General features: G+C 34.7%; 1 protein-coding gene across 8 annotated transcripts in view; it reads right to left on the bottom strand.

Moving 5' to 3' along the window:
- Positions 1-19,812, bottom strand: part of LOC123523715 (fibrillin-2-like) — an 87,474-nt gene that overhangs the window by 7,886 nt on the left and 59,776 nt on the right. For all 8 annotated transcript variants that reach the window (XR_008370376.1, XR_008370375.1, XM_053539529.1 and 5 more), the window contains 17 exons: positions 17,188-17,319; positions 16,594-16,671; positions 15,560-15,724; positions 14,299-14,418; positions 13,512-13,637; positions 13,016-13,147; positions 7,148-7,270; positions 6,359-6,622; positions 6,095-6,201; positions 5,583-5,739; positions 4,924-5,040; positions 4,199-4,483; positions 3,647-3,667; positions 3,273-3,379; positions 2,683-2,744; positions 1,990-2,135; positions 56-161 (listed from right to left, as the gene is read on the bottom strand). Coding sequence is in view for 6 of the 8 variants with exons in the window: in XM_053539529.1 (XP_053395504.1) it covers positions 56-161; positions 1,990-2,135; positions 2,683-2,744; positions 3,273-3,379; positions 3,647-3,667; positions 4,199-4,483; positions 4,924-5,040; positions 5,583-5,739; positions 6,095-6,201; positions 6,359-6,622; positions 7,148-7,270; positions 13,016-13,147; positions 13,512-13,637; positions 14,299-14,418; positions 15,560-15,724; positions 16,594-16,671; positions 17,188-17,319 (2,248 nt within the window). In the remaining 2 variants the exon portion in view is untranslated. The remainder of the gene's footprint in view (positions 1-55; positions 162-1,989; positions 2,136-2,682; positions 2,745-3,272; positions 3,380-3,646; positions 3,668-4,198; positions 4,484-4,923; positions 5,041-5,582; positions 5,740-6,094; positions 6,202-6,358; positions 6,623-7,147; positions 7,271-13,015; positions 13,148-13,511; positions 13,638-14,298; positions 14,419-15,559; positions 15,725-16,593; positions 16,672-17,187; positions 17,320-19,812) is intronic.

Genomic DNA, 19,812 nt, shown 5'->3' with positions numbered 1-19,812 from the left:
TTATTTTGATGAAACTTAATAGTATTTTATCTACGCATGTCTGTAGTCTACAAACCTGCATGTTGGACTTCCATTTACTTCAGAGCATTTAGAAGCAGGTGGACAAGGCCCTTGAACTTGAGTATATATTTCACATACACTAGAATCGTTGTCAAAGGGTCCTGAAAAATAAATCCATTTCATAAAATTTATCACTTTTCGCTTTACATTATTCTGACTGGAAGTTATAACTTGTTATATATAAATAAGTATAACAATATTGGCCGTTGCATATTGTTTCTTTTCGCTTTGTGTTTTCGCATTGTTACTCCCAATCCAAACTTACTTTATCACTAGGACTGTTTTGTTAATGATTACGTTTTGATTGATATTAAACGTATCATAAAAACTTAAGCCAATGCGGTATCAATTCATAGACGGCTGCATTGTCTAGGTGTTGTTACGGATACGTTTGCTGTGCGATTTCCTTTTGCTTTTCATTTTCGAATGTTCCAAAGAGTTTGGTAACACTTAGTGTTGTCTTTTCTTCTGCCACTTAGTATTACAAGACAAGCTGACACAATAAGATGCTACTACAAGTGAAGTTTTACATTTTGCATATTTGCGATGTGGGGCTCTGGTTGACTTTGATGTGTTCAAAACGCCAAATAATTCTAGGGTAAAGATTTTTCAGCAGTTTATGAAAATTGAAAGGTGCACGCTAGATCTCTCTATATGAGATTGGTGAAATTTTCGCCTAGAGATCTAGCGTACGCCTTTAAATGTAGATATTTATTGTTTATTATAAACTTTCTAAAGGAATACCGAGACATACTGATAACATTTAATGCATATTTTCACTACAGGAAAACATTCCTTCTATATTTTCACTGCAAGGAGACATATTTTTTTTTTTGTATTTTCCCTATTTTCCGGAACTATTTTAGTATTCTTGGGCAGTAAGTTTAGTCCATTTGAAGAAAGAAAATGTATGTAGATAGCGAAGTGAACTATTCAAGTCAACATATTTAAATTACAATAATCGCAGCCCGCCTATGGTAGGTATACGAATACAGGGCATTTAGCCTTCTGCAAAGGGACATTACTCAGGATACCGTTTCAGTCAGAAAATAAACACACACCAATATGTCGAAATTACCGAGAACTCTCATGGTATAAAGAAAATCATATATCACTCGTGGCTATACCGCTCATGAAATGCTTTTCATATCATTCGGATGAAGTTAAAACCATATTCATAAAAAAAACTTGAATACCCTCGATATCTTTCACTACGTTAAACAGTGGGAATGTAACTCTACAATGTCTACCTTAAAGCTAGATAATGTAAATAATATTTCCAATAAGACTCAATTTGACTGCCAGTTAAACAAAATCGTCAAACTATTTATTTTCCGCGACGCACAGACCGATAAGAGAGCATAAAAATATAAATTTTGACATAAATTGCCGAAGGAAATCCAGCATAATTGCAATCAAAATATTCCAATGAGCATATTAGAATGAAAACATTCATCTTCTCCGTGTGTGTGTGTGTGGTTATTTTTTGTTTCTTTTTTTTTTTTGTTTCTTTTTTCGTTTTTTTTTTATCTAATTTAACACGATTTAGAGTTCAGATACTTTGAAATCAAAACACCCGGGCTAACACCCTATATGGGTCGACTTTACATAAAAGATACATGTTTAAAGTCTAAGATAGAAATATATTTCACCCGTGAACGAAAAATTATATACATTTATTCTTAGCTGCGTCACATATGAACGCATAACATTTTGTGTCACTTGGTGAAAGATATTTCCAACAACAAATATGATTTGGATAAAATGATGACATGCAGGGAATTTATTAGTTTAGCAACCAATTCAATAAATTCAATGTGGAGGGGCAAAGATGTAAATATATCTTTTTATTTGATATAAAATATACAAGCTATTATAAAATAATGACAAACTTGGTAACATTTACAGCAAAAGCCATACCTCACTTACCTATTAGGTTAGCCCTCACAGGATTTCCGGTATATTCCAGCGTACTTCCGGTAACTAAATCGACAGCTGCGTTGGCAAGACTTGTACCGAGATCTGTATTCGTGGACTCGTAAATAATCGTGAAATCAACAATTATACTCCCGGTCCTGTAAATTATCATGAATATAACAAGTATTCTTCCCGCCTATAAATAATATTGAAACTGAAGACCCACCACGACCTAGTGACCTACTTTTTTCACCCACAAACAACTTCATGAAAATCATTCTTATAATATAGGTATTATACTGCTATATTAAAAGTTTTCAGGTGGACAATTTCCTGAATGAATGTGTTTTCACAACTTCATCTGCAAACTTATTCAGTAAATATCTTTTTAGCTAGTTTTAAGAATATAGATGAATAACTGTAGAATCAAAATGTGATTGAAATTTAACTAAATAAACTGATTTCTGTACATATTGCAACAGTAATTTAATAAAATATTAAGACATTACACACATTGCCTTGACCTAATATATATCACTGTCAATTTGAAACAAGATACTTGTCATTTCTCATTTTCTTCATGCAAATCATGTATAATTACCATCTTGGAAACACAAAAATCTACAGCTATTTTGTGGTACCTCTTTAAACATACAGAAAATAAGATAGAACCATGATCTAGCTTTTGCTTGCAGTATATCATACCTGATATCATTAATTCGTAACGTACACTTGTCCCCTGTATTATTGCAGAAGTAGTTTGAAAGCTGAAATAAATTATTGTTCAAAGTAAGATCAATAAGCCACTACATTTAACGTATCAAATATTTTAACAATTTCATACATTAACTAAAGCTTTAATGGAGCAATAATTGTACTGTAAAGCTTCATATCATACATCTAAATGAAGTATCTTTTAACCTTTCAGTGAAGAAAATATTAAAAACAGATGGTAAAATAGATGACATAAGCATTAAAATGCCTTTAAGTGATGTCGTAAGGGACATAAAAAGGTCAAGTTCTCCTAGTGAATCCATGAAACTTCAATGAGGTGTTATAATTGCATGTTTCCATGTTTCTATCGCCGGTCCGTGGTTTGGCTATTCGCCGGTCTCTAGCTCAGTACTAAATAATGCTGAGTTTAGGTCAACACTTGAAGAAAAAATATGTAACGTCATGTAATAAAACACTTATTGAGTGGTTTATTGGTCAATAGGCAAACTTAATGGCCTTCGGTCCTTCAGACAATAGTTTTGGCTGTTTAAGGCAAGCCATTCAATAAGTGTATACTGTACCGCCTCCTTGACATTCTGTTTGACAGTTTTGTAGCCCACCGATGTATTCAGATTTACACCCGGTGAAACATCTAGTCGTAAGCTCAAATTCAACTCTCGTGAATCACCTAAAATAGCCAGTTTATGTTACAAAATATTTCTTCTAAAGTTATTATTACAAAGTGTTACATCTGAAATTTATGTTATAAAATATTTTGTTTGCGGTTTATATAGCAAACAGTTTCATCTATCTGCACTACAGTTTTAATGAAACATTGTCTTCGACACTTCAATCTGCAATATAGTCCTTCTTGTACACCAAACAATATAAATAAAGTATAATAAAATGCAAATTCTGTTACTAAATACAGTAACGGTGTCATAACAACACTTACCTGAAATTGGTGGAATAGTTGCTGAAATAAAAATTAGACTTTTTAGTGAAATACTACACATCTTAAACAACATGATTTATGACGTTCAGTTAAATGTTTACAAGAGGAAATATCTACTGCATCAATAAATGTGAGTAATCAACATGATCTAAACATAAAGTTACGAGTATAGCCTTACAACATGAATAAACGCTACTAATCTAAAACAACTGGAATTCTAACACTGAGCATGAAAAACATATTTTCTAACTATAAAACTAACAAAAATATCAAAAAGGAATCTACACCCTATGTTCGTTTTTCTATCAAGTTTTAACACTTGCCATAAGTTTCCTTTCAATGAATGTATACAAATTAACAATGGCTCTATATTCAAATTCTGCGAAAGACCTAAAACGTAAAGTGCTAATTGTTCACGTCGTCTGGAGAGAAAAAACATAAAAGTTAAACATTAAAACCTGTATTAAATTTTGTTCATTTACGATAAACCTAAATTTTGTTCGTTTACGACAAACCTAGCAAACTTGAAAGTATGAATTACTAAATATTTACTTATTTCTTCAGCAACACATTTGCCGTCAGTTTCCTGGAACCCTCTCAGGCAGTCACATCTGTAAGACCCGGGAATATTAATACAACCAGAATGTTTTTTCTTAGCACAAGCTCCGTCATTCAAACATTCATTGACGTCAGTTTCGCACGTGTCTCCATTCCACTCAGGTTTACAGCGACACTGTCCACTCTGGATATCACATGACTGTACCGTGTTTAGCGTGTTTGTTGTATTACAGCGGCATGCTCCTGTACAGTTTTCACCATACATGTTACTTGAGCATACTGCAAACAAAGTTAAAGTTCAAGAATTTATGTGTACATACTTTGAATCAATAACAATTATTTCTCTCTTCTTTCAGACACCTACTAGTGTATATTTTTGTGCTACATTATTTATGAATGTGAAAAGTTATTACTGGCAAAGTAATTTAAGATTATTTGAAACATGCCAGTTGTGAATGACACTTGTAATCTAAGCATAATACAAGCTATAATGAAGATTACATACACTATGTAATGTATTTACAGTAATACCAAATTACATAAATTATTTGTGATCACTCACTATTTGATGTGATTGAAAAAAGGTTATGTCTAAAAAGTTAAAGGGAAATCTTGCAATTAGACGGACTTCGTTGTATTACAATTACATCAACAGGGAAAGTAGGTTTGATACATCTGATTTTTCAAGACATATTGTTAATGTTTTAATGTACAAGTACCTTTACAGCTGTTCCAGTATCCCTGGTAACCAAGGGAACATTTACAGATATAACTACCACCCGTATTAACGCACTCTTGAAGACACTTTGCTGTACCATCTAGACATTCGTTTTTATCTTGAAATAAAATCCATTAAATAAAAATAACACAGCTCGTAGGTATAAAAAAGATTCAAATAAATGGCGATATGTTTTAGCCATATACTCCAAGCATTTCAGATTAAGAAATATCACGATTCAACTTTAATGATACCAATTTAATTATAGATAAAAACACACCATGCATTGCGGCGTCATACTGCATCCGTGACGTTCATAACGTCACGTCTTAAAATGCCTTTGGTGTCTCACTTAAAAGCATTGTAACTCTTGAAAAATTGAAGATAATTACTTTAAATTTTCAGATTTGAAAGGCCAAAAGATGTTCCTCATAAATATTTTGTTATCCCAATTTTGATTTTTGTGTCACTAACACAGATTTTCTCATGGAACGGCCCATACATATATTGAGATTCACAGCCCTCCTTATCAGACCATCTAGAAAATTATTGATTTAGTACGAGTATTATTAGTTTAATTTTGTAATAAAATGTATTTTCAACTGGAAAATTGCTTAAGTAAAAAGAACGGTTGTAAGAGTTTTACAATGTACATGTTACCTATGCATGTATTGTTTTGTGAAACATAGCCCATCGCACAATCGCATCTATAAGACCCCAATGTATTGTGGCATATGGCATTGTCATTTCCTAAGCATATATCCAAAGTTTCACCACATTCATCAACATCTTCAGTGCAGTTTTCACCAATCCAACCCTGTAAAGAAACTCTTTTTTTAATGCTTAAGAGCCAATTTTCCGTTTAAGATACACGTAATCCAACTATGTTCAAGTAACAAAATGGAGTTAAAAGTGTCTAGGAACAATAAAAATTTTCTGTGACAAAGAACCTATACGCCTTTTCTTTATTTAATATATTATGTCTAAGATCCTATACGACAGCATTAAAGTGTACTATATTTCTTGCCAAGCCTTAACCTGAACAACGTCAATTAAAATATGAGATACATTCACAAGATGAAAACACAGAACGCAGCCAAGCAAAACAATAGCAGACGATATAGTATGACATAGTCTGCTCAGGTAAAGCTGACGTATGAATATATAATTACCTTTTTACAAGTACAAGTACCATCCGTATTGCTACATATATCGGTATTTTCCGATACACAACTACACTTTGAAGAACAATCCTTGCCATACCATTGTCTGTCACAAACTAAAACAAATAATAACTTATTTAATATCGAATGCAAATTCAGCAAACCTAACTCGGGCGGATCAAATTTAGGGTTTATTAAGAAGACAGTACAGACCTTATAAACACTGAATTTTTATACGTTTCTAAATATATCAAGAACTGAACTCCGACGTACTTTCGCAAACTCCGTCAGCTGTCTTCAAATAGCCTATATTACATTCGCAGAGGAAGGACCCTTCTGTATTGACACATTCTGAGTTATCAGGGCACTCTGGAACTCGCATGAGTTCACATTCGTTGATATCAACATCGCATCTGTCTCCTTCCCAGCCGCCAAGGCAGTCACACGAACCATTGACTGGGTTGCATGACTTCGTGTTGTATAAACTGCAGTTACATATTGACTTGCAACCATCTCCATAACTCCCTTCATCACATTCTAAAATTAGATTATTTGAACTTTTTTTATATTAACCGTACCCCAAAAAATATAAACTATTTATAATCCATTATTTTACTTAAGAAAAGATACAGACAAGTTGTTAGTACAAAACATTTAGTATTAATGATATAAACAATGTTTATGCTTACTGGATTTTAATACCTCATACCAAAGGTAACAACGTCCGTGGCTAAGTGGTTAAGGTCGCTGACTTCAAATCGCCTGTCCTTATCGGTGTGGGTTCGAGCCTTACTCGGAGCGTTGAATTCTTCATGTGAGGAAGCCACCCAGCTGGCTTACGGGAGGCCGGTGGTTCTACCCACGTGCCTGCTCGTGATGAAATCTTGCATGGAGAGACACCTGCGGTCCCCATCCACCATCAAAGCTGGAAAGTCGCCATATGACCAATAATTGTGTCGGTGCGACGTTAAACCCAACAAAATAAAATAAATAAACATACCAAACGTTTGCAAAATTCCCGACTAGTTCTAGCTTTTTCAAACACATCTGTATTTTGATTACCTTGGCATGTTATTTCATCTGGCAAAAGATAAAATCCCGGTTCACAGGCACAGTTAAATCCACCATCAGTTTCCAAACATTTGTGGTTGCACGGTGTTGGAATTTCTGAGCATTCCTTTTCATCTGTCATAAACACATCAAAGTACATGTACACTATATAATCAAACAGCCCATCTTTCACTAGAACATATTTCAAATGTAGGAAGTCTCTAATCAAGTCTATTTAACTTCACTAAAATATAAATTAGTTGATGTATATATAACAATCATAATCAATTTCCTTTCAGTAGGCCTAATAGCCAATTCATTAATACAAACTTCCAGGTTTTAGAAGTAAGACGATATTTATCCTACCACTAAGCATTTTTCAGGCCGATATCTGCCTGCCGTGTAAATTTGAGGTTTCAGTCAATAGAGGTTTATACTACTTTTTCAAGTACATGTGCTATAGGCAGTGTAAACTGTGTCAAGAGTTCGAAGCTCAAACATAAGATCATTTTATGAGGACAGCCGCGGTAAAAAAACAAGAGGACCATGATGGTCCTGAATCGCTCACCTCTTCCCACATGACCCAGTTTTGAGTATGACGTCGTTTTTTCTATTATCTGACATAGTGACCTAGTTTTGAACTTGACCTAGGTATTATCAAGATAAAAATTCTGACCAATTTTCATGAAGATCCATTGAAAAATATGGTCTCTAGAGAGGGCACAAGGTTTTTCTATTATTTGACCTATTGACCTAGTTTTCGAAGGTACGTGACCCTGTTTTGAACTTTACCTAGATATTATCAAGGTGAACATTCTCACTAATTTTCATGAAGATATCATGAAAAATATGGCCTCTGGAGAGCTCACAAGGTTTTTCTATTTTTATACCTACTGGCCTAGTTTTTGACCGCACGTGACCCAGTTTCGAAACTGACCTAGATATCACCAAGGTAAACATTCAGATCAAATTTAATGAAGATCCATTGAAAAATATGGCCTCTAGAGAGGTCAAAAGATTTTAATAATTTTAGATCTACTGACCTAGTTTTTTACCGCAGTTGACCCAGTTTCAAAGTTGACCTAGATATCATCAAGATGAACATTCAGACCAACTTTCATACAGATCCCATGAAAAGTATGGCCTCTAGAGAGGTCAAAATGTTTTTTTTTTATTATTTGACCTACTGACCTAGTTTTTTAAGGCACGTGACCCAGTTTCAAACTTGACCTAGATATCATCAAGGTGAACATTCTGACCAATTTTCATGAAGATCCATTCATAAGTATGGCCTCTAGAGAGGTCACAAGGATTTTCTATTTTTAGACCTACTGACCTAGTTTTTGACCGCAGTTAACCCAGTTTCAAACTTGACCTAGATATCTTCAAGTTGAACATTCAGACCAATTTTCATACAGATCCCATGAAAAATATGGCCTTTACAGAGGTCACAAGGTTTTTCTATTATTTGACCTACTGACCTAGTTTTTAAAGGCACGTGACCCACTTTCAAACTTAATCTAGATATCATCAAGATGAACATTCAGACCAACTTTCATACAGATCCCATGAAAAATATGGCCTCTAGAGAGGTCACAAGGTTTTTCTATTATTTGACCTACTGACCTAGTTTTCAACGGCACGTGACCTACTTTCAAACTTGACCTAGATATCATCAAGGTGAACATTCTGACCAATTTTCATGAAGATCTCATGAAATATATGGCCTCTAGAGAGGTCACAAGGTTTTTCTATTTTTAGACCTACTGACTATGTTTTTTGACCGCACGTGACCCAGTTTCAAACTTGACCTAGATATCATCAAGATGAACACTCAGACCAACTTTCATACAGATCCCTGAAAAATATGGCCTTTAGAGAGGTCACAAGGATTTTCTATTTTTAGACCTACTGACCTAGTTTTTGACCGCAGTTAACCCAGTTTCAAACTTGACCTAGATATCTTCAAGTTGAACATTCAGACCAATTTTCATACAGATCCCATGAAAAATATGGCCTTTACAGAGGTCACAAGGTTTTTCTATTATTTGACCTACTGACCTAGTTTTTAAAGGCACGTAACCCACTTTCAAACTTAATCTAGATATCATCAAGATGAACATTCAGACCAATTTTCATACAGATCCCATGAAAAATATGGCCTTTACAGAGGTCACAAGGTTTTTCTATTATTTGACCTACTGACCTAGTTTTTAAAGGCACGTGACCCACTTTCAAACTTAATCTAGATATCATCAAGATGAACATTCAGACCAACTTTCATACAGATCCCATGAAAAATATGGCCTCTAGAGAGGTCACAAGGTTTTTCTATTATTTGACCTACTGACCTAGTTTTCAACGGCATGTGACATACTTTCAAACTTGACCTAGATATCATCAAGGTGAACATTCTGACCAATTTTCATGAAGATCTCATGAAATATATGGCCTCTAGAGAGGTCACAAGGTTTTTCTATTTTTAGACCTACTGACTATGTTTTTGACCGCACGTGACCCAGTTTCAAACTTGACCTAGATATCATCAAGATGAACACTCAGACCAACTTTCATACAGATCCCTGAAAAATATGGCCTTTAGAGAGGTCACAAGGTTTTTCTATTATTTGACCTACTGACCTAGTTTTCAACGGCACGTGACCTACTTTCAAACTTGACCTAGATATCATCAAGGTGAACATTCTGACCAATTTTCATGAAGATCTCATGAAATATATGGCCTCTAGAGAGGTCACAAGGTTTTTCTATTTTTAGACCTACTGACTATGTTTTTTGACCGCACGTGACCCAGTTTCAAACTTGACCTAGATATCATCAAGATGAACACTCAGACCAACTTTCATACAGATCCCTGAAAAATATGGCCTTTAGAGAGGTCACAAGGATTTTCTATTTTTAGACCTACTGACCTAGTTTTTGACCGCAGTTAACCCAGTTTCAAACTTGACCTAGATATCTTCAAGTTGAACATTCAGACCAATTTTCATACAGATCCCATGAAAAATATGGCCTTTACAGAGGTCACAAGGTTTTTCTATTATTTGACCTACTGACCTAGTTTTTAAAGGCACGTAACCCACTTTCAAACTTAATCTAGATATCATCAAGATGAACATTCAGACCAATTTTCATACAGATCCCATGAAAAATATGGCCTTTACAGAGGTCACAAGGTTTTTCTATTATTTGACCTACTGACCTAGTTTTTAAAGGCACGTGACCCACTTTCAAACTTAATCTAGATATCATCAAGATGAACATTCAGACCAACTTTCATACAGATCCCATGAAAAATATGGCCTCTAGAGAGGTCACAAGGTTTTTCTATTATTTGACCTACTGACCTAGTTTTCAACGGCATGTGACCTACTTTCAAACTTGACCTAGATATCATCAAGGTGAACATTCTGACCAATTTTCATGAAGATCTCATGAAATATATGGCCTCTAGAGAGGTCACAAGGTTTTTCTATTTTTAGACCTACTGACTATGTTTTTGACCGCACGTGACCCAGTTTCAAACTTGACCTAGATATCATCAAGATGAACACTCAGACCAACTTTCATACAGATCCCTGAAAAATATGGCCTTTAGAGAGGTCACAATGTTTTTCTATTATTTGACCTACTGACCAAGTTTTTGACGGCACGTGACCCAGTTTCGAACTTGACCTAGATATCATCAAGGTAAACGTTCTGACCAATTTTCATGAAGATCTTTGAAATATATGGCCTCTAGAGAGGTCACAAGGTTTTTCTATTTTTAGACCTACTGACCTAGTTTTTGATGGCACGTGACCAAGTTTCGAACTTGATCTAGATATCATCAAGATGAACATTCTGACCAATTTTCATGAAGATCTTTGAAATATATAGCCTCCAGAGAGGTCACACGGTTTTTCTATTTTTAGACCTACTGACCTAGTTTTTCACAGCACGTGACCCAGTTTCGAACTTGACCTAGATATCATCAAGATGAACATTCTGACCAATTTTCATAAAGATCCCATGAAAAATGTCACCTCTAGAGTGGTCACAAGCAAAAGTTTACGGACGCACGGACGGACGGACGACGGACGACGGACACCGCACGATCACAAAAGCTCACCTTGTCACTTTGTGACAGGTGAGCTAAAAATGGTTGACTCTATCCTAGTAAACACCTCAACACGGAATGGTACGGTGATGTTTTTAAAGTCTGGGTGAATCGACCTTGACTTTGTGTATTTTGACGTTCACACATACTTCGTTAGAAATTTACACAAATAAACAGATTTAATTTAGATATAAACTGCGGGCATTTGAATTCACCTCAAGCGTGGTTTTCGACTGTATTTTGTCCGAGTCAAAACCACTCTGCTTGTTTTTTACACGAATGCCCTGTAAGCACCGATAATTTATAATACACAAAACTTCAGAAGGCAAAGCATGAGGTACGAAAAAATGTCTTATTGTAAGGAATCATGTGTAACTTGATCAAGCAGTCAAGGATGTAGGAATTTACAAGTGAGTGAAAATCTGGATTATTTTTGCATAGAACATATTTTATACGGAAATATATGTTATATACAGATTTTATTGGCTGCAGAATAAATAGAATATTAGGTTACTTTCTTTCTTCCCTTAAGTTTATCCACCTCATCTCCGAAAGGTTTATTCCCCTCGGCAAGCCGCCTCGGGGTGGATAAACCTTGCGGAGACTTGGTGGATGAACTTAAGTTAAGAAAGACAGTAACCTAATTTTCTTTATATATTGTGTAGATAAACGTGTTTTTTCTGTGTACTATATAGTACTGTGTAATACGCATAAACATACTGATTATTTTTGTTTAAATGCACTATATGTAGTATAAGTTCTTCTTTTCATTTTGATATACATGTATATTGATTTTCAAACTAGTATACATATAACTTAATTTAACATATTATTCCGTACCTTTCAATGCAATAATATTAAGCCATCACACATACATTACGCTAGTACGACAACGATTACAAGGTAAAAAAACTAATACAATTCCACTAATTTTACTACAAAAATTCAGTATGGAAGCATAAACGTATTTGATGTTTGAAGTGCAGTGCTAGGCCAGCTGCGGAATGACAGCAAAAATATCCCAAAGCACTGCACCCTTAGCACTGCAGTACGAATTAAATGATTTTAAAATGTTTTTTTTTTTTTTTGTAAATTCCGCATATCTAATTGGTCGATATCTGGTCACATGGAGGTCAGACACCGCAAAAAATGACATTTTGGTAAGCAAACCTGAATTTAAAAACAATAAAATAACCCTAGCGCCGTAATTAGTATAGACTGGTCAAACACCAGCCAGTCATATTTGGTTTCTATAATCGTGTATCCAATCAGCTGCCTCGTTACATTTTAATACATTTTCAGTTTTGTCATAAAATAAAATTCTTATTGTATGATAATATTTGTGTTATAAAGATAAACGCCCATCTGTAAGACGGTTCTTGCTATCTTGCTTTATTTTGTTATCGTAGGTTATATCATTTAGCTATACAATAATATTGTCCATGCATCTATTTACATAAGTAGTGATTCTTACAATTTTGTTTATGAACAAAAGTCCATGTATATCAGGGTTTTTATGTTATTATGCAATATCTTTTATGATCGGTGAACAGAAAAATCATTACACCTTAATGTTGTTTACGTATATGATTCTTTTTTTTTTCTCTGTTTTTTTTTTTTTTTTCAAAATACAGGTGTGTATGTCGTGGGAACAAATGTCAAATATTTTAGCTTCAAAACATCCCTAAATTTTCCTTTGGGATCACTTATAAAATTTATCAAAAAGGCAAATTTTAAAGAGAATGCATAAAGCAAATTAATACCTTCGCACAAGCCGTCGTCGTTAAACGTATAGCCTGTAAGACATGAGCATTTAGATTTTCCGTTGATAATTATACATTCAGCTTTCTTGATCAAACATTCGTCTTCCTCTGTCTCATTACAATTTTTCTTTGCTGAAAGAATATTTCAGTTTAAAGATTTTTCATTCCTGCATCTTTCAAATATGTGCAATGTACACATATATTTAAATCACGTGATGATAATAGTTGTTCACAGTGTAGGTGACTTATAGGCCCATTGGGCCGGGAGTTAGAATATGTATTATGATATCAATGTATTTTGATTATGCAAAACACAATGTCACTTTAATAAACTATATTCTATATTCATACGGAATTTACACAAAACACTTTAAAGGCATAAGGGTCGTACATTAATTTAGTCTTACGTTAGTAATTCAATCAGTCCCTAAGCTGAACATATATATATTGTAATATTTAATAGTTATTCAATATTGTACACAGAAATCAATCTTACGAATGCATGACTGCCTGTTAGTCGTATCAAGTCGGAATCCATCCCGACATGAACATCTATAACCGCCAACTGTATTGTCGCATTCTTGGTCACAAAATTTTGATTTTCCCGCGCATTCATCTAGGTCTGAAAACAAGATGAGGAAATATACTAAACTGCAAGGTGTCACTTCCAGATGCCTATACATTATATTTGCACTTGTAAAAATTAATACATGTCTCTGTAAAACGAGAAGTTTTTGTCTGAGATTTATTTTCGAAATATTTGCTACCTAACCGAATGAAAAAGTATAATTTCTCGCTAATGTTCTTGTATTGTTATAAAATGTCACAAGCTCGTCATACATTTCGCGAAGTATTCCGGATTTAACAAGAAATATCCTGCTTTTACAGTATAAATATGAATATGAATTTAATTATTTTTATATGTTTGTCTGTATGTTACAAGAAGCAGTATCTGTTTACGTTATAATATAATGAAATAAATTAATTGATTGATTGATATGAAACATGGTGAACGTATTCAACAATTTCAATTCACATATTCTTTTTTTTTTTATCCCTTTTCTTATCAACATTTTATAAATAAAAAAGAAAATGATTTATTTATTCAAACACTTTCTTTATTATGAAATATCTTTCTCAGTATCATACTTCAAACATGTCGTTCCACTTGATTGCATTATTCAGATGAGCCTACGATAGGCTACCATTAACAGATAATGTCTGCATCATAATGGAAACTTATTTGGAAAATGATATTAAATCTACGAAAAGAGAACAATAACCTTCACATTTGCCATCACGAAACACAAATCCTGTCTCGCAGCTACAGACATATGATCCGATCGTATTTGTGCATATCTGATCACAAGAATTCAGTTTTACATCGGAACATTCGTTAATATCTGAAAAAAAAGACAGCAACATCTGTACCTCTAAAGATACGTTTTATATTTTTAGCTAGCTGCTATCTTATTCTTTACGAAATATATTAAACAGCAACAGCTGAATGTAAATATTTGATTAACGAGGCGTTGATAATTATCAACTAGATGCCTACTGGCAAGATGTCAAGCCCAAAAGGACTTTAGTTGCACGCGTCTTCAGGTGTGAATACTTTTGTTTTTCCAAGTTCACAAAAAAAGCTCCTTACTAGGTAGAGATACCTTTAAATACACCTAAAATTTGAAAGTAAGATCTATGTTATACCACAGAAAAGTGGTCTTGGTTTTTTTCCCTAAGGTCAATTGTAAAAAAAAGTTACAATATAAGTTTTTAATAGCAACAGCAAAGGGAAGTTAATCTTGGAACACATTCTTAGTCCACACAAAAATCTTTGCCAGGTAGAGATAGGTCAAAATACACCTCAAAATTGGATGTAACATGCATGTTGTACTACGGAAATGTGGTCTCGATTTTTCCCTGCGACCAGTAATAAAAAAGTTACAATATCAGCTATTTATAATAAAATCAATTATGTAATGTGGTTCTTGTGTATGACACTCCATCTCAAGATGGTGAACATTTGTGGCAAGCTACATCAAAATCCCTCTATGCATAAAGAAGAAATGCTCCGAACAAAGTTGCCATTCTTGTATCCTTGGGCATCTAAGTGCGACCTTGACCTTAGACATATGGATCTAGTTCTTACACATGTCACTCCGTCTCATGATGGCAAATAATTGTACCAAGTTACATCAAAATCCCTTCATGCATGGAGAAGAAATGCTCCGGACAAAGGCATTATTGAATTTGACATCTGAGTGTGACTTTGACCTTAAGATGGGAACCTGGGGTTTGCGGATGACACTCTGAGGTCAACATTCTTGCCAAATATATGCAAGATTGCTTCAGGTGCGCGTCTGTGCCAGAATGAAAGTTAAAAGAATGACAGTAAGACGGCAAAGGAAGATAGTGCAAGATAAAAATAAATTAACAAGTTTATTGTGTTATGATTAACCTAAAGAGCCTATAAAACCAGTTACTATTATTATAGAAAATTTTGTATACGATTCTGTTACAGATATCATATTTTTTCAGTATTACCTTTACATGTATCATTTTCTGTTTCGTAGCCCGACTTACATCTACACAAGAAGCTACCTGGTGTGTTCACACATTCTGTATTAGATATTTTACAAACACTACCAGAGCATTCATCGAGGTCTTTGTCACAATTTTCACCAGTCCACCCAGGACGGCATACACAACCTTGCAAATTCAAAACATTAGATTTAAAATTACACTTAGTAAATAGAAGAAAATTTTTGTAATATCTTATCGTCGAAAATTGAAGTAGTTTCTTCGTTCAGCACAACATTTTTGTTGTGCTAATGGTACAGTTTAGTTTTTAACTTGAACGTTTCGGGTTTGATATATAGTATACTTCTTAATTTTGTCTTTTGACAGTTTCTGTGAAATGATTTTTCTATTCTCTAAATTCCAACTTGGTTTGATAGATAAATGTACATATTAACGGCAATGTATAAAACAGCTAACAATGAATAAGTATGCGTGCTAAACATAATTTATATACAAAGGATGACAAAAAAAAAATCCACTGTAGTCTTTACAGCAGGCAACTGTATTTTCGTTCAGGGCAAACCCATTATTTGAACAGGTTATCATAGACTGATTTTCATGGGATTGGATCTATCATTGAAAGTGCTGTTCACCGCCGTATGAACACATATGCGGATGTTTCTAAATTGCATTTTTGTACTTGTTACATGTGCAAATGTTGAGTTCTGCTCAACCCGAGGCTAGAGGGCGTTGACGATAGCTTGCACATTCTCTAACTTCCATGAAAAGACTCAATCAAAACGAGAGTGCAACATTTTTATCTTGTTGAGCGACCTTTGAGTTTCTATTTTTATTTTAAGTCATTCTCAGATTTGTACTGATAGTGTTATCATGATCAAACTTTCCATTCAAATCGTAATTGATAGCACGCAGTTATATACTTTCAAAGGCAAAGAGTATGCATAATATCATTAATAAAATCGCCTTATGAATGTAAATCGAAATCACATTAAACATAAAAAGTACATAGGTTTTTGCATTGTCAAATAGTTTTTTACCTGTAATACGATCGCAATATCCGTTGAGGCAACTGCATCTTTTTAAACATTTTTCACCATAATGATACTGGTCGCATTCTATGGAATATCAAAGTAAACACGTTAATTTCAATATAAAGTAATTTCAGTACAGCACAAAGTGTAATAGTAATACAGTATTTGAATTTTTCAACATTTACATCGTTACACGTGAGGCAAATTAAAATATTACTCAGCCAATTGGCATTGAAATCATACAGTTACCTAGCTATGATTATACCCAAGTAATTATTTCAGTATCACACTTTATCTATTTTTGTTGGGTTTAACGTCGCACCGACACAATAATATGTCATATGGCGACGGTACGGGAAGACCCCAGGTGCCACTCCGTAGATTATTTCTTCACGAGTGGGCTCCTGGGTAGAACAACCGACCTTCTGTAAATCAGCTGGATGGCTTCCTTACATGAAGAATTCAACGCCCAGAGTTAGGCACGAACCAACATCGGTGAGAGCCAAGTGATTTGAAATCAGTGACTTTAAACACTTGGCAACGGAGGCCCATTTTATCATTGTTGTTTCTCTTGATATATAAACAAAACGATTCTCTTACCAGAACATGTTCTACCGTCGTTATCAAGTTTTGAACCTGTAGGGCAGTTACACAAAAACGAACCCTCTATGTTTACACATTCTGCATTGTCGCTGCATAAATTTAGTTTTGTATCAGAACATTCGTCTATGTCTGCAAGAAACGTGAACTGAATAAATAAATCTACTACATGTCTTACAGTATGTTCATATTTCAATACAACTTCCGTTTAAATCTGGCAATGCACACTGCGCTGCATTCATACTGGGTGAACGTAACCTTACGTTATTAAATGGAACAATGTACATTAAACGTTGTAAAAAAATAGTAATAGTTTCCATCAGATATAACATTTTTAAAATATGTATGAAAATGTTACATTACATTGGCATATAAAGTAGTTTCAAATAACAATATACTCATAAAAATCTTTAATAGTTATTCACAACTGTTTTCTTGGTTTCTTGTATGTTACGTTAAAACAAGGCAGTCTGAAAGACAGCTAAATCCCCCGCCACTGCTATGGATAGTGAAAGGGTAAAACCTTTGATTTTAGCTGTGACCTTGACCTTGAACTGACATGGCTGACTCATGAATTCTGCACAACGTCTTGATGAGGTGATCATTTGACCAACGTTTCATGAAAATCCTTCATGGGGTTTAGGAGATACAGAGCTGAAACCTTTGACCTTCAGTTGTGACCTTGACCTTGAGTTGACATGGCTGACTCATGAGTTCTTGATGAGGTGATCATTTGACCCAAGTTTGATGAAAATCCTTCAAGGGGTTAAGGAGATACAGAGTGGACACCAAATGGAAGGCTCAAATCTTCGACCCTTAGTTGTGACCAAGACCTTGAGCTGGCATGGTTGACTCATAATTTCTGCACATCGTTCTGATGAGGTAATCATTTGACCGAAGTTTTATAAAATTCCTTCAAGGGGTTCAGGAGATATAGAGCGGACACGAAATGGAAGGCTCAAACCTTTGACCTTCAGTTGTGACCTTGACCTTGAGCCGACATGGCTGACTCATAAGTTCTGCACATTGCCTTGATGAGGTGATCGTTTGACCCAAGTTTGATGAAAATCCTTCAAGGGGTTTAGGAGATATAGAGCGGACACAAAATGGAAGGTTCAAACCTTTGACCCTAAGTTGTGACCTTGACCTTGAGCCGGCATGACTGACTCATGGTTCTGCACATTGTCTTGATGAGGTGATCATTTGACCCAAGTTTTATAAAATTCCTTCAAGGGGTTTAAGAGATATAGAGCGGACACAAAATGGAAGACTCAAACCTTTGACCTTGAGTTGTGACCTTGACCTTGAGCCGGCATGGCTGACTCATGGGTTCTGCACATTGTCTTAATGAGGTGATCATTTGATCCAAGTTTTATAAAATTCCTTCAAGGGGTTTAGGAGATAGAGAGCGGACACAATATGGCAGGCTCAAACATTTGACCTTGAGTTGTGACCTTGACCTTGAACCGACAAGGCTGACTCATGGGTTCTGCACATCGTCTTGATGAGGTGATCATTTGACCCAAGTTTCATGAAAATCCTTCAAGGGGTTTAGGAGATATGGACCGGACACGGTTTTGTTACGGACGGAAGGACGGACGGAAGGACGCAGACCATTCCTATAATCCCTCCGCCACGGCGGGGGATTAAATAATTTAACTTCATACGTATATTAATCCGTTAATTATGTAATACTTCCCTAGTGTATTTGTTCAGATATTGTAATGCTCATGAATAAGTATATTATAAGTATACTATTTGGCATGATTTAGTTTTATGCATCTATTCGCAGATTTTCATTTGCATGTGCCTGAAAATATCTTTGTGGAGGGGACTGCGCCACGGTCTCTCAAGATCGATTGAATATTCCATGTAATAACACACTTCTTACTGGCGACCAATTAATCTTATGATTTTCCTTAGGCACTGAAATATATTATTCCCATTACGCACGAATACCAGTCTCTAAATCCACGATGAGAGATGAACGGCCAAGCAAGGCAATGCCAAACATCATTTGAATTTTAACATACCTTAGAACTGACAGCCTGACTAAGCCGTCAGTGCACATTGAAGTAGAAAGAATGTATGTACAAGAATATATATAGTACCAGCTAACCTCAAATTATGTGAAGTGGAACATGAATAGTTGTATTATCCAAACTTACAATTCATCAGTAACTCATATAATTGAAAACGCAACATTTACTCAGTACATTTAAAACAGCACATGAACTATGCATCTAGCAAAGTTCCTTTCTTATATATTATACTTTTATGAAATGTGCCTTTATATATACTATAATGTACTGAGTATAGTCTCCGAAGTATTATTGATACAGTTTTTTTTTCTTTTTTTTATATTGTAAATTATTATTACATTGTTTTACACAAAGTTTTGCCTTTTAGCTCACAGATTTAGTGTTAACTTCAATCGCTAGATGTTACGTGTTACCCATAATGAGGCCATCATAAGGTCTTATGTTTTGGAAATAGTGTACTGTGTACGTGTCTGGGTTTATCAAACGTGATATCCATTTGTTAATCAGAAACGTTAATTAAATTGCTATCCAAAACGTCGCAACGTTATATCAAAACGGTTAACTACTTTTCGAATAGTTGTAT

Source organism: Mercenaria mercenaria, chromosome 3 (genome assembly GCF_021730395.1).
Source record: "Mercenaria mercenaria strain notata chromosome 3, MADL_Memer_1, whole genome shotgun sequence".
Taxonomy (NCBI): domain Eukaryota; kingdom Metazoa; phylum Mollusca; class Bivalvia; order Venerida; family Veneridae; genus Mercenaria; species Mercenaria mercenaria.
This window is presented reverse-complemented; position numbering and strand designations above follow the sequence as displayed.